Source organism: Sardina pilchardus, chromosome 2 (genome assembly GCF_963854185.1).
Source record: "Sardina pilchardus chromosome 2, fSarPil1.1, whole genome shotgun sequence".
Classification (NCBI taxonomy): domain Eukaryota; kingdom Metazoa; phylum Chordata; class Actinopteri; order Clupeiformes; family Clupeidae; genus Sardina; species Sardina pilchardus.
This window is the reverse complement of record NC_084995.1, coordinates 21,407,659-21,421,925: the sequence shown is the minus strand read 5'-3', so window position 1 is coordinate 21,421,925 and position 14,267 is coordinate 21,407,659. Positions and strand designations below refer to the sequence as shown.

Here is a 14,267-nt window from a genome sequence, read left to right as displayed (position 1 = left end):
CCAATGACACCATGCCACAATGATGAACCGAGACGGAGATGAGCAAACTCTACACCAAGCTCTGACTTCTCAGAGAGTACAAAACAACCCTCTCCACACACACACACACACACACACACACACACACACACACACACACACACACACACACACACACACACACACACACACACACACACACACACACACACACACACACACACACACACACACACACACACACACACATAACACAGTGAGTGAATGTAAATATGTGATTCATCTGTGAATGTATTGTGTAAATGTGTTTGCATCTCCTTACAGCAGGAGAGTTTGTCAAAGTATTTACATGTTTCTGTGAGATGAGTTTGCTTCACTATATGCATGTGTGTTTCAGCACTGATGGCTTCTAACAGGAGAGCTCAGCAGACACTTGTTTAAGAGAAACGAGACATGCTCAAGCTCTGCATCTTTTCACATTACATGAACAATTATTCATGTGTAGAAAAGTGTGTGTGTATATATGAAATAAGAGTGCATTCAAACATATGTCCATGTCTGTGGAACTGTGCTGTTGTTGTATGCGTAAAAAGTTTCATGCATTACTTATTGTATATCCCCTTTATGAAATGGCTTACACAACAGGCACGAAACACAGGCTTACACTGCACCCACAACAACAACCAGCTCCCAAATCCAGCAGCCGGTGTTAAAATCTCAGGACTGCTGGAGTTAGAACTTGAAAGGCCAGAGTGGGGGGGAAGAGAGAGAGAGAGAGAGAGAGAGAGAGAGAGAGAGAGAGAGAGAGAGAGAGAGAGAGAGATGAGGTGAAACTCTTCTTTTGGTTAGTTATGAAGCTGGAACAAAACCAAACCCCCCCATTTCCATCTTAGTCCATCCGCATCACGCTCCGTCAATGAAAACGGTTTTCAGAAGCACCCCAGAAGTAATGTCCATCAAGAACAGACTAGATGCATATTTGAAGCGGAGCAAAGAGGAGAGCTGCTTCTGAAACATGCCGTGGCACACTTGGTGGAATAGCAAACATTGACTAGAGTAGTTGTGATCAGCTCTGGTATCGGAGCGCAGTCAGACAGACCTGGTGGAAACCCAGGGGTAAGCCACACTCCATTTGCATGCTGATTTAATATGCCATCTGTGTCAGGACATCAGAGTCTGGATGAGGAATCGTATAACAACTCTCAGGCACACATTCATTTCATATGGGGATGGTCCACTGACACTGGTTTAGCACAATCAACCACATTCCTAACATGGTTTGTGTACCACATCCAATTAGAACTCTCACATCTGTACACACACACACACACACACACACACGCGCTTAATTTACTCATTGCGACAAGCTATCCAGACTCAGATGGCATTTTCCATCCGGTGCAAACAGAGACTGAAAGATAAGATAAGATGAGATGAGGTGAGTTTCTCAGCAAATGGGTGCTGCCTTAAACTTGAGCTGAGCCATGCCATGCCAGCCAGGCACCATGCCACCAGGCCAGCGAGAGCAGTGGCAAAGGGCAGGGCGGCATGCGATGGGCACTGGCAGACCCTTACCTGGGGTCAGTGGGCAACCTCCTCGGACGAGGAGATCTCCGTCTCCTTGTGCACCACTACCTTTGTGACCGACATGTCCGGGTGCTGCTCCTTCGCCTCTTTGATGGCCTGAGCAAGAGCCTGGTGGTGTGGGTGCAATACCACAGCGGGACACCAGGGGAGGCCGAGAGCAGCGGCAAGGACAGGAGGAGAGGAGCACAAAGACGAATGGAGAGATGAAGAGGTCAGGAAGACGGACATGATGGGAAATGAAGACAAGCCAGAGGAGGAAAGCAAAGTAAAGGAAGAGGAAAAGTCCAGAGACAGGAGAATGATCAGGAAGAGAAAGAGGAGTTACGGACAAAGAGAGGAATGGAAACAAATATGAGAGAGAAATAAAGAAAGACAGAGAGAGGGGGCGCACAATGCAGAGGAATGATGTTGCGATGCAAAATCAGAAATAAAGACAAGAGGAAATGAAATGAGAGTACAATAAAGGAGTAAGATGAACAGAAAAAGGAGGAGGAGGAAGAGGGGGAGGAGAGGAGTTAAACACGTTTAACAGGAGCAGTCATATGTGCTGATTCTGTGTCTACTGATAGACACTCCTAGTACCAGCACACACTGTTTGAGGTCAATCTGTAGATTGACATCCAGTGGTATTAATGACAGATTAAGCAAGTGTTCTCGGTCTCAGTCAAATGTCTCCATGGCCACTGCCAAGTATGGGAGAGCTTCTTAATGCAACAATTTTCCATTTTAGCAGTCAGCTGAATAAACCTACTACAAAGGATAATCATTTTGCTTCATGAACAACCAAATGGGTTTGTAACTAAACCAAACTAAATTACACTACACCACACCATTGAACTGAACTTGCTAGGACCATCATGCTTGTGCACATCTGCTTGCTTTAAGTTGGAAGACAACAAAACTAGTCAGTCCTTTATGTCAGACTCAATCTCTGGTTAAAAAAACGTTACGTCATTAGTTTTGTTTCAAAGTGTTACGTGCAACAGTGACAAGGCGTGCTACAAAACTATTCTAGAAATGTTAGTGGTTTTATGCAACTAATCTGCAGTCAGCTAAACACACGCTCCTCTGGTGCACACCTGGTCGTGATCGATGTCGGTGTCTCCGCTGATGACGATACGCTTCTCGATCCTGGTCTCGGAGATGCCGCCCTTTACTGTCTGCGAGGGCAAGATGCAGATGATCAACCCTGGGACTGACACTCAAACCAGATTACAGATGTGTTCTTCAACTACAGCTGTCATGTGGCAGTGAGACTTTGCCAAAATCGACAAGCACTGAGAGCTTGTTTTGAAAACAACATGTCAACAATAAGTCAAACCTAAATTACAGGATTGACATACTGTCCTGTAATCACCGCCTAGCAAGGAAGAGGATTACGTTTCTGCTGCTGAGAAGCTACAAAACTGGTCTTTTAGAACAGGACACAAATACATGACCAAATGACAACCCCCAGAGTAATACAAACATCCGTCAATGACAGGTCAGATGACCTCAGGAATGAGATTCTGCTACCGCAGCGCAACGAGCTTAAGAGCTGCCACTAGGTGGCACTAAGCACGGTGGACATATTTTCTTGTTTTTCTGCCCACTGTATGACTTGATGGCTTGCCATAAGCCAGTCTTTTTTACAATTCTAACCTCCTGTTGAACCATTTTTCTCACACGGTGAATTCCTGGTGGTTGGCACCCTTGATACTCAGAAGTACGTCACAGTACGTCAGTCAGAGATTTAAAAAATACAATCTAATATTCAAGTGAAGGACTTCATAAGTAAATAAGGCACTAACTATAATGAACTGCCCCTGTAAGCCTCCTAATGAGCACATAGGGAGGCTCCCATGACTAGCGGTCCAATTGGCTAAGGGTCCTCTGTCTTACGCGTCCATGTGGCCTCCTCTGGTCTGAGGACGTACTTTAGAGGCCTCGACACCATGAGCTCTAGCAGGTGTCATGACACTCTGGCCACGAGCCACCACTCTAGGCCACAAGAACGTCTTCCAGCAAGAGACAAAAACACCAAGCACTTAACAGATGCTCTCTGCTGCCAAGACAAAAACAGGCCTTCATGCCAGTCATTTTAAAGGAGCTGGAGGCCAATGCTGGAATCACTGGTGCCAGATCAGAGTTACAGTTTTTGTTGCTAAAAAAGAGCGTGAGGTTTTTATTCTACTTACTAAAAATGGGAGTGTGAATGATTTCACTGATAATTAAACTGTTATTGTGGTGCAACATGCCAGAAAAGTATACTGCATTTTTTCCCCCTTACAATACCTTATGAAATCAAGGGTGCCAATCATTCCAGAGGTCCCTGTGTGCAGCATGGTGACAAGTCTCGGTGGGTGAGCTCTGCCGTCCCAGAGTCAAGAATTTCCAACCCATGAGGGAATCACATGCCTCTCACATGCCAGCCAAAATGGAACCTCATGCCACCGCTCATGTGACACTCTAATCCTTCTCTGATTGGCTAACTCCCTGTGGCACAAGTGACAAACTGGGCAGAACCATGGGGCTGACCCCTGACCTTTGTGATGTGTGTGGTCATCGTAGTGCTGGTCGTTTCCGAGGTGATGGTCTGTGCGCTCATCAGCACACCGGGCTCAGCATCGGTGTCTGTGTCTCCCTGAGAGCATCAATACACACACACACACACACACACACAGGTCCATATACTGTTGATTCATGGGTGTCTAAGCGCTCTGTCTAACCAGACACATAAATGTATGTTGCATGAACACATCTCTTCTCTGCCAACTTGTTGCTGCACAAGAACATACACAAACACACGCACACGCACACGCACAACAGACAAAAGAGTCCCTGAGCAACACACACACACACACACACACACACACACACACACACACACACACACACACACACAAAGCTCATGGACCGTGACCGCACCTCTGCCGACTCATAAGTAATTGTCTTGGTCTCTGTGTGGACGACTGGAACCTCTGAGGTGGCTGGCTCCTCCTCTCTCTTCTCCTCCTCCTCCTCTTTCTTTTTCCTCCTCCTCCTCCTCCTCAGTCTCCGCTGCTGCCTTCCCCTCCTCTGCACTCTGCACACAGCCACAGGGTGGACAAAACAGGTGGTCAGCACTGGCACCCTCATGCACAACTCTCAGCTCCTCAGCTCTTCCTGAGATGCCTGCATCCAAAATCACACTACATGAGTTCATCTAAAGGTGACAGGAAATGTACTATAAAACTAGATGGGATTATCTTACTCAAACAAAATTATATCATCAGTATTTATAAAATGTTTCAAAGAATTAAAGTAAGAAAGAATGACACGTTAAATAAAAATGACATAAAATAGAGTAACTCAATGTCCGAGTGACAATTCCATGCCTCATGCGTCCTGTGAAGGTCGTGCAGAAAACAAACACACACACACACACACACACGTGCATCAGGACTCATATTTCGACTCAATCAACAGAAGAAGTCTCCACGATGACACCTACAAATGGAAAGAGGGGGTCTGAGGAAGTGACACACAGGATGTGACATAATTTCGGTCGGTGAATGAAATTAGGCTGATTCATCATGTAATTTCATTTCATTTCATTTGACATCATGCCATCTGGTGATAAGACAATCACTTGTGCCGGGCCCATGCAAAAATTGTGAATGCTTCCCTGAAAGAATGTGCCAAAACTGATTTTTAGAAATTGACGAAACGCAGAGGAAAATTGAGAGAACGAGCAGGAAGGAGAGAAAGAAGAGCAGAGCCACTACATTGTCCAGTATTAGTCATCGGCAGGTGCCAGGCATACAGAGATCTAGAGTGGGTTATTTCACCCTATGACAGCCAGCAGTGCTGGGTTACCTCAATGGGAGGCTCTACTTCCTGTTTGCCCTCGTTCACTTCCTGTATGTCTTCCCGAATCACTTCCTGTTCCTCTCTGGCTTGCTCCTTTTCTTCTATTGTTGAGACAGCCAAGTCCTCCTTAGCTATGGTGCCAGCCGACTCTTCAGCACCGTTCTCCTCGGACTCCCTACTCTGCACTTCCTCTAGTGGCTCTTCTGTATCTGCGGACAGATCCTGTGATGAATCTTCAGTGATCGTTTGCACATGCAAAACTTCTTCAACCACAGCAGCTTCCATCACTTCCTCTAAAGGCGCGTCCCCTACCCCGTTACTGCCCTGGATTAAGTTGACTTCATTGTTTTTTTTTCTTTTTTTCTTTTTTTTTTTTTCATTGTTAACACTGACAGATGACATTACTTCTTGCTGGGCTGGAGCACCAGCAGGCTTTTCTTCTTCATATGAACGTTCCACTGCACACTCTTCTGTCCCCTCAGCAGATACTTCATCAAACTCACTGTCCTTGGAAACCTTTACGCCTTCTTCATCTTGTTCTTCTGGACACTGAACTGCTTCAGTCTCCGGTTCTACCATACCAGGTTCCGGTCCAGCGTTTTCTAGATGTCCATTTGGGTGGTCGCTCATCTCTGGAGCTGAACTCTGCTCCTCTGTGACTTGCTCTTCATCTCTGAGCGAATCCTCAATCTGGACCTCTTCCTGAATCTCTGGGCGATCCTCCTGCTGGTTGTCCTGCTCAGTTTCCTTCTGGTCACTAGTGATTGAGGCTTCTAGAGGTGCTTCACGCAGTTCTTCAGTGCCATATTGATGGTGCTCCTCCTGTTTCTCTGGCTGTGCCTCTACTAAGTCAATCACATCTATATCCCCCTCTGCAGTTGATGGTGATTCCTCGCTGCAGGGATCTTCAGTGGTGCCAACTGCTGGCTCAGGTGCACTGCACACCTCTGGTTGGGCCTGGGAGTCTGTGCTTTCACTTTCAGCATTGACCACCTCCTCAACCCTCTCTTCTGCCTCCTCCACGATCTCTTGGGTCTTCTGTGTTGTCCCCACCAGCTCCTCCTCAACTGCCTGCTCTTCCTCTTGTGCCTTTGCCTCTGCTGCTTGACCCTGGGCCTCTTCAGTGGTTGAGATGAGGGCACAAGGAGAGGCCTCCACCTGTGCAGCCACAACAGAGCACTCTAATGCGGGGTGAACATTCACCGTGGCTCCTGGCTCCTCCTGCAGGCCCTCAGGGGATGGTGGTGACTCTTCATCTTTTAGGCTCATCATTCCTGCTTCTTCCACCTCTTGCTCAGTGAGCTCTGTATTCTATAAGACACAGATGCCATCAGATATCACCTTCAGCTCTCTCAACGGGTCGCTCTCTTTTCTCCTCAAGACCCTGTGTTGTTATAGTAAAGTCAGGGATTATAGGTCACACGAAGGACACTGTATATTAGAGATGACACTTCCTCAACAGAACACACACCAAGCAAATGATAAGACATAGAAAAAAAGAGAAAGAAATACCAAAATTAGAGGGAAATTCAAGGAAAGGAATTGGCAGGAGATGAATTACATAGTTAATAAGCATAGAAATGTAGCTTTGGTTTAACAGCAACAAACTGGCTCTTGTCAGAAGTGTGATCCTGGTCCAGTGGTGTGTGAAGCTAAACAAAGAAAAACGGTTAGACGTCAATTCAATGTTAATAACCATCTGACCATCTGAAATCAGTTAGAACTGTTTATAACATGTAAAAAGGTGAAAGAGGGTTATGGGTGATTGGATGGAAAGAGGACTCCAGAACCTGCGGGGTAACCCAGGATTCCCCTTCAGATACCAGAACGGATATCAGACACTGGGCAGGGCTCCCTGTGTAGGACATTTTAGACTGACACACACACACACACAAACACACACACACACACACAAACACACACACACACGAAAGAGAAATCGCTAGATATACAATGACAAATATAACACTGTTTAGTAATCTGGAAAGTGGGGCCCTCTAAACCATGCAGACATTAGTGTTAAAGGAATGCCAATAAGTAGTAGAGAATTCTAAAGAAAGTGCTTTTAGGGGGGCATACTTTAAAGATGAACTGAACTGAAATAATTAACGTTGAAGACGTGTTGGTTATCACAATTACAAATAAATTGCACTAAAAATTTGAATAAAAAAATTCAATACATAGCCTTTTTTTAAGCAACACAAAAAAAATGCGTTTGTTAGTATTAGAACGCTCAATTCCAATGACGTCACTGGCATGGTAGGGCCTCAGAAGCAACAGCTGCAACATATGATATACTCACGAAAATGAGCTATTTTAATGTCATGGGTTACACATTTTGAGCATCTGATGGACAGGCATGTAGTGTCTGACTATCACCAGATGGGGGACGATCAGTTTCAGGCCCCAGCACCCCTTAGGTTAAGAAAAAACGTTGACACAATCAGACGCACGCCTATAGTCACTTTGCGCCGATAAACGCTATAATACAACATTATGCAGGATTAAACAGAAATCACGACTAGAATAATTTTGTTGACAAGGCAGGGGGTAGAGAGAATAAAATACAGATGATCAATTTCGTCATCATATAGCAGTTTGATGGCTATTCTTGAAACTGGTTCTCAAACTTTTCATCCTAGCCTACCTGTTCAACGTGCAGTCCTATAGGCTATATTAAAAAAAAAAAACCGTAGCCCAATTATATGCCCACGTATGCCTGCTTTAAACATAGGATGAAAGGGAAAAAAATAATTCCAGCTAGTCAATAACGAATACTGATGTATAATAATATTAGCCTTAATGTGCAGTAAGCAGAATAGGCATGGCTGCATAATCTGATCAAAATGTCACAGCTGTTTTGAATTATGGTTATGGGATTTGGCAGACGCCTTTGTCGAGTTAAGGCTATGTTTATTGTTAAGCATTCAGCTATTGTATTTGTGCCACCACGTACTGACCGACAAGGAAATCGCTTGCTAAGATCTGCACTTACCCGAGTGCACGGAGAAGTTTTGCCGTGTATTGTAGGCAAGTGCAGAGTTGGCAGATTTGTTCGTTGTGGATGCTGATGGATATTGCACTGATGGATTTTGCATGGATGGATATTCCACGGATACCTCGTACTATGGACAGCTATTTCTGCGATTTGAACTCAGAAATTGAACTTGAACTGCATTAACAATCTGCCCTGAGACGGTGAACATCAGCTAGCTTCAGGGTGAGTAGAAAGGGACATCGTGTAACAGACCCGCTGTGGTTGTTAGTAGCTTATAAACGCATTATGATCGTGATATATCGTCGGAGTCATGACTTAATATGGAGTCTATGGTCAGAGTGCTGGCTTGTTTAGTTTGACAAAATCCACTTGGGCTTGTAAGATGTTGTAAAGTGACTTTCTGTCACCGACCCTGTTGTGTCAAAAGCACAGCTCTCTAAATAGTTTGTTGACTTTAAAAAAATGTTTGCTACAGACTCGAAATCCTTGGCTGTCGGAGGGCTAGCCAGTTTAGGCAGATAGGACTAACTATGCGTTGAGGGCTGGTTCGTTGTCAAAGTACCCTGCGGGGAAAAGGTTACTCAACCCCAGCTGTTACCTTATACATTTCATTACTGCAGCCAGGGGCCAAGTCCTGTTAGTTTCCGTGTCCTTAGCCATGTCAGTTATCCCAAATGGGCTCTTGTTAGCCACAGACTCACTATCTACGATGCTGCGCAACTAGTGCTAGTCATAGGCGCTAGACTGACCTACCATGCCAGTGACGTAGCTGGTTGTTGAAATCCAACATGGCGGCGCCCGTGTAACAACAACACCACTTTCACCGTATCATTTTGTCCCTTTTAACAAATCCAGCCATTTTAATCATTGTACCAATGAGAAGAAATACAATACATCTGTTATATCACATTTACTTCAAATTTCAGTTCAGTTCATCTTTAATACCATACTGAAGGTATATGGGGATTGCGTATTAATGAAGCCTCTGTGTTCTGCACAGGCAGCCATCTGAGGCTACAAAACCAACCACTTCCTACAAAACAGCAGCACTATCAGACAGAAGTACTTGGAGTTAACCACATCTATTGAGTTCAAGTATTCAAATACAAACTTGACCTGCAGAGTTTGAATACCATCTCTGAGTGCACACAAACACACGCCCACAGTCTACACTAGACTTGACATCAAAGACACTTTCAGCTGTGCCTGTCTGAACATGCTGCCAGACCACAGCAGAAACCATTTGCGGGAAAACTAGTGAAAGGCACAACAGAAACATACAAAGGCAGAGGGACAGAGACAAAAAACAACTTTGCATGAAGAGGCAATGAATAGAAATAGGCAGACAGAAGAGATAAGGTCCACACAAGAGTAAAAACTGAACCTTTCCTCCCTGTCACTAATCTATCTATAGCCATGGGAGAGTGCATCTGCGATGACAGAACCCCCATAATCAGAGCTCCTCTGCCTGCTGGGACATGCTTAACAGTCTCACTAACAACCATAACACCTCTGCTACAGACTGTGTCGCCTTGAGGCAAAAAATAAATAACTTAAATGTATCTCCATTGTCACCAACCTATTCACCCTGACCAAGTAATACTTCCACTTGTCATCACTTAACAGCTTGGTTACTAAAGCAAGCACCGTTTACACAGTCCACAGTAGCACTGTTTAAAGGACTGAATTAAAGGAGCAGGTGTGCTTTACGTTCCATTAGGAGGTTACTGCAGAAAGTGAAGTGAACCAAAAGTGAGAATGGAGGAGAGTAGTGTTGCTTTCGTCAACGAAAATTATGACTAAATATCGTCGTCAACGAACTTTTTTCACGTGACTATAACGAGACGAGACGCAACGCAAATGCTGGCCATGTGACGATGACTATAATTAAATTTATAAGGCAATATCGTTGACGAATAAAAACGAGACTAAATGTGGTTTACAAAATAAAAACCATGCTAACATCTCTCTTCATTTTCGAAGACCAGAAGGACATGAATGTTATAACATTATTTTGTGTCGTTTAGTCGTGTTATTATTTTGCAGTAGCCTATTTCTGTTTCCTGCGTCTCACTTCAGGGGCGCATCAGGTTGCATGGTCTGATTATCCTACCAGAGGACCAGCATTTCTCCGTGGGCCTGTTGGTCATATCCGATGCTTCTGTCACTCATCTGATCATATTTGATCATGTAGCAAAGGAGCGGTAGATGTATAGCCTATCGTTATCGCTAATATAGCCTAAGCTAAGAAATATAGGCTACGTTCAATCCGTTAGATTGGCAACTCTCTCAGTTCAACTTTGCACTAGGCTAATTATCTCACCTCCGCATGTAGATCTAATTCAGATGAAAATGTTAACAGGCAACTGCAGATTTGATTAGTGTGTAGCCTAAGCTTCTGTCCAGCTGATGCTGGCGCTGTCATATAGCCTAGGCTACAATAATAACATTATTCCACCGATCAGCAACGAAGTTCTAATCATAGACACATTTTTAATGGAACCTTGGTTTAGTAGGCTATCTAATGTTGTGTGGGAATTGCAAGAAAGCTATTGAAAACAATTCCTTACCAACCACACAAGTGCGCGTGTGTCGTTTATTTAAACGGTAGAAAAACTGAATCAAAGACGGTGCTGTTCATCAACAAAATCAGCATGGAGTTAAAACGTAATTTAAAGTCCCACGCATTTAAAGGGGCAGCGACCACTCAAGGCATAGGCCTGTAGCCTACCAAAACTGAGTGATGAACGTGAAATGCGTTTTATAGGCTACAAAATTCTGCATTAAGATGACAATTGTGTGTAACCACGCTTAGGCTACCTAGTTAATGGTGAAATAGCATCCACATTTACAGCATTCAATAACCTAAGGACAACTTGATCTTAAGTTAAATTGTTCTCAGAAAAGGAACAGCAGGTCTACAGAATATTCCAAATAGTCCTTTCATGGTGACAGGGGGAGACCAAACTCTGTGTAACATACCTGATTCCACTGTCAATGTTCAGTGCCTATGTAACCTGTAATATTTGTATTTTTTTAATCCATGAAAATTAACCAAAATGTAGGCTATCATTCCTATTAAAGGGGTAGTTCAGAATTTTGGACATAGGACCTCATTTCCAGGTTAGCCAGTGTGATATTTATCAGTGGAGACCGTTATCTGCACATTTCATCCAGTCCTATAGTTTCAGAGTTCGCTGGTGCTATAGTGCCTGCCACTAAAAACAGTCTTACCCAGTCTATGGAGGAACAACCCCTTAAAATAGAATTGCATTAATAAAAAGATGCTAAAATCCAATTTTCATTGACTAAAACAAGACTAAAAGTCATTAGTTTTCGTCAACTAAAACTAGACGAAAATAAGACTAAAATGCTCATACTTTTAGTCGACTAAAACTTGACTAGACTAAAAGAGTATGAACGTGACTAAAACTGATAAAAACTAAAATGACAGCTTGACACAAAGACTAGACTAAAACTAAAACCAAAACAGGCCGCCAAAAACAACACTAGAGGAGAGGTGGGTGTGTGTGGGGGGGTGGTGGAGGCAGTAGGTGGAGTAATTATTGGGGTTACCAGGGCTGTTTGTTTGTTTGTTTGTTTGTTTGTTTGTTTTGCGGTGAGGTCCTACCACCACACGGAGCGCTGGCAGGGCTTTTGTGACATAGCGAGCGTTGACGACACTGGACTGCAGACCAAACTGAGCATGCTCCATCTCGCTGCCCTCAGACCTGTTGTGAAGACTCCTCTCTGGAAAATCTTCGTCTTTCTCCTCTGCCACCTCATCTGGTTCGAACACTCTGACCTGCACAAGCCTTTTGAGACACTGGGGAACCTCGGAGATCAGATCGGAAACATCCACTGACGTCTCACTCCAATTGGACAGAGTCTCTTGGACGTCATCAGTCTCTTCTTGGGCTGACCATAGCAAATCCCAGGAGTCGGTTCCTGCTCCAACAGACTCTTCCTGGTTCTGGAAGCGCTCAGAGAGTTCAGAGGGGGTCCATGGAGAAGCAGATCCTGTATGTCCCTTTTCTGTGTTCTCTTCCTGGTTTTCGACCTGAAGAAAGTCATTATGGGCTGACAACAAACAGCTGGCCGCCTCCTCCTCCTCCGTATCAGCAGCATACGATCCTTGGTCACTATTGTCTCTGAACGTCTGTTGTGTGAGCTGACCCTCTTCTGACAGAGGTGTGTATGTCTCTGCGGACCTGTAGCCGGTGTCTTCTTCCGCAGGGGTCTCTGACCAGAGCGCATATCTGCCAGGCTCGTGCCACATCTGGGCCACATCCAAGCCAGAGCCAGGTGCCATCTGGAACGCCTCGTCCGTCAAGGTGGAGCAGAAGTTCGTCCTGAAGCTCATGTCCTCCTCGGACAGCGTGCAGTCAGTGTCTGTTCTACAGTGTACCTTGAGAGACTCGTCCATGAGACTGGAGAAATCCCCTCTGAAGCTCAACTCTTCGTCGTACGGAGCATCATCTGTGTTTGTTCTATAATCTACCTCTTCCTGTGTGGTAGCATCAAAGCTAAATGCTATCCTCTGTGACTCTCCCCGTCTCTCTGTCAGCACAGTTAAAGTCTCAGCTGTGTGCTCTCTCTCACTGTAATCAGCCGTGTGAAAACACCCAGGCATGGCCTCCTCTTCTGGGTCCTCTTGTCCTGTGTGGATATATCTGTGGGAGATGAATTCCACGTCGGTGGGTGCAATGAGGGTACCTCTAGCTCTATCTATTTCTGAGGGCATCTGTTTTCTCTCAGTCTCACTCTGCTCTTCTCTTCTCTCGCTCTCGTCCTCAGTGCTTGTTCGTTCATCACTGCTCCCATCTTGCGGAAGGATCTCTGGGACGTCTGCCAGGGTGTAGATCTTCCATGTCTCCCACTGAGCGTGAACCGTCCCTGCTCCCGTGACGGCAGCTCCATACGAAGTCTCTCTGGAACACTGTGACAGCGACGAATATCCCTCTGCTCTCACAGATCCTTCTTCGTCCTCTTCATCTTCCGCATCTTCATAGCTGGTGAGCGTGCAGACGAACTGTGGTGTCTCTGAGTAGGCCTCCCTGAGAGCGCGCTCCCAGTCAGAGCGGTGGTCCGCTGCCCCTCCAACCCCACTCTGCTCCACACACCTGCCTATCTCCTCCTCAGGGGGCGCTGGAGACCTCTCCTGCTTAGAGGAGCCCTACATATTAGGGAACAAATCACATTTTCCTACAGAGACGATTCAATTCAACAGCACAGGGTTGTTCAGCTTTATGGTGCTTTACTGTTTCAGTGACCCAGGCACTGCTCAGGGGAATTTATCACTGTGTGGGAGACATGACCTCTTTAAGTAAAGTGGGGGGTAGGGCCAGGGGGCAATTTTCATATTTCTTTCTATTGGCCCTTATGTAATCACCAGAGGGTGAGGAAACACAGTGTGCTATGGAGAAAGAGACACTGTCAGAGGAATTAATAGCTAACAGCTGGAGGGGACTCCTCACTGGTGCTGTATTGATTCACATCAAACTCATTTACTGTCCCTTTCTCGTTCAGGGAACAGATATGGCTGAACAGACACACATTCAGTACAAATACACATTCATAGAGGGGGAAAACACACTGGGTGAAAAGGGTCTGAATCAGGGGATATTCATCGTGATATATTTCCTGATATGTGGAATATCAGGGAATATATTGGTTGATATGCTCCTGATATTTTTGTCCCATTTCGCATATCCGGAGCATATCAAAACTCCTGAATGGCACTGCGACGATATGCCAGATATCCTGACTTCATATACTCACCAGATATGATCCATGTTTCAAGTATTAGCTACTTATATGACCCAAGATATCTCTGGTATTTGTTGCCATATATCCCCTGATATGTCAAACA

At 45.0% G+C, this 14,267-nt stretch overlaps 1 protein-coding gene across 1 annotated transcript in view; it reads right to left on the bottom strand.

Annotated features, from left to right (window-relative positions):
• The window catches only part of epb41l3b (erythrocyte membrane protein band 4.1-like 3b), a 47,414-nt gene that overhangs the window by 1,888 nt on the left and 31,259 nt on the right, over window positions 1-14,267 (bottom strand). Inside the window, exons 19-22 of the mRNA XM_062551565.1 lie at window positions 4,474-4,630; window positions 4,091-4,189; window positions 2,646-2,726; window positions 1,555-1,674 (exon numbers count right to left, since the gene is read on the bottom strand). Coding sequence (XP_062407549.1) covers window positions 1,561-1,674; window positions 2,646-2,726; window positions 4,091-4,189; window positions 4,474-4,630 — 451 coding nt within the window. The 3' untranslated portion in view covers window positions 1,555-1,560. The remainder of the gene's footprint in view (window positions 1-1,554; window positions 1,675-2,645; window positions 2,727-4,090; window positions 4,190-4,473; window positions 4,631-14,267) is intronic.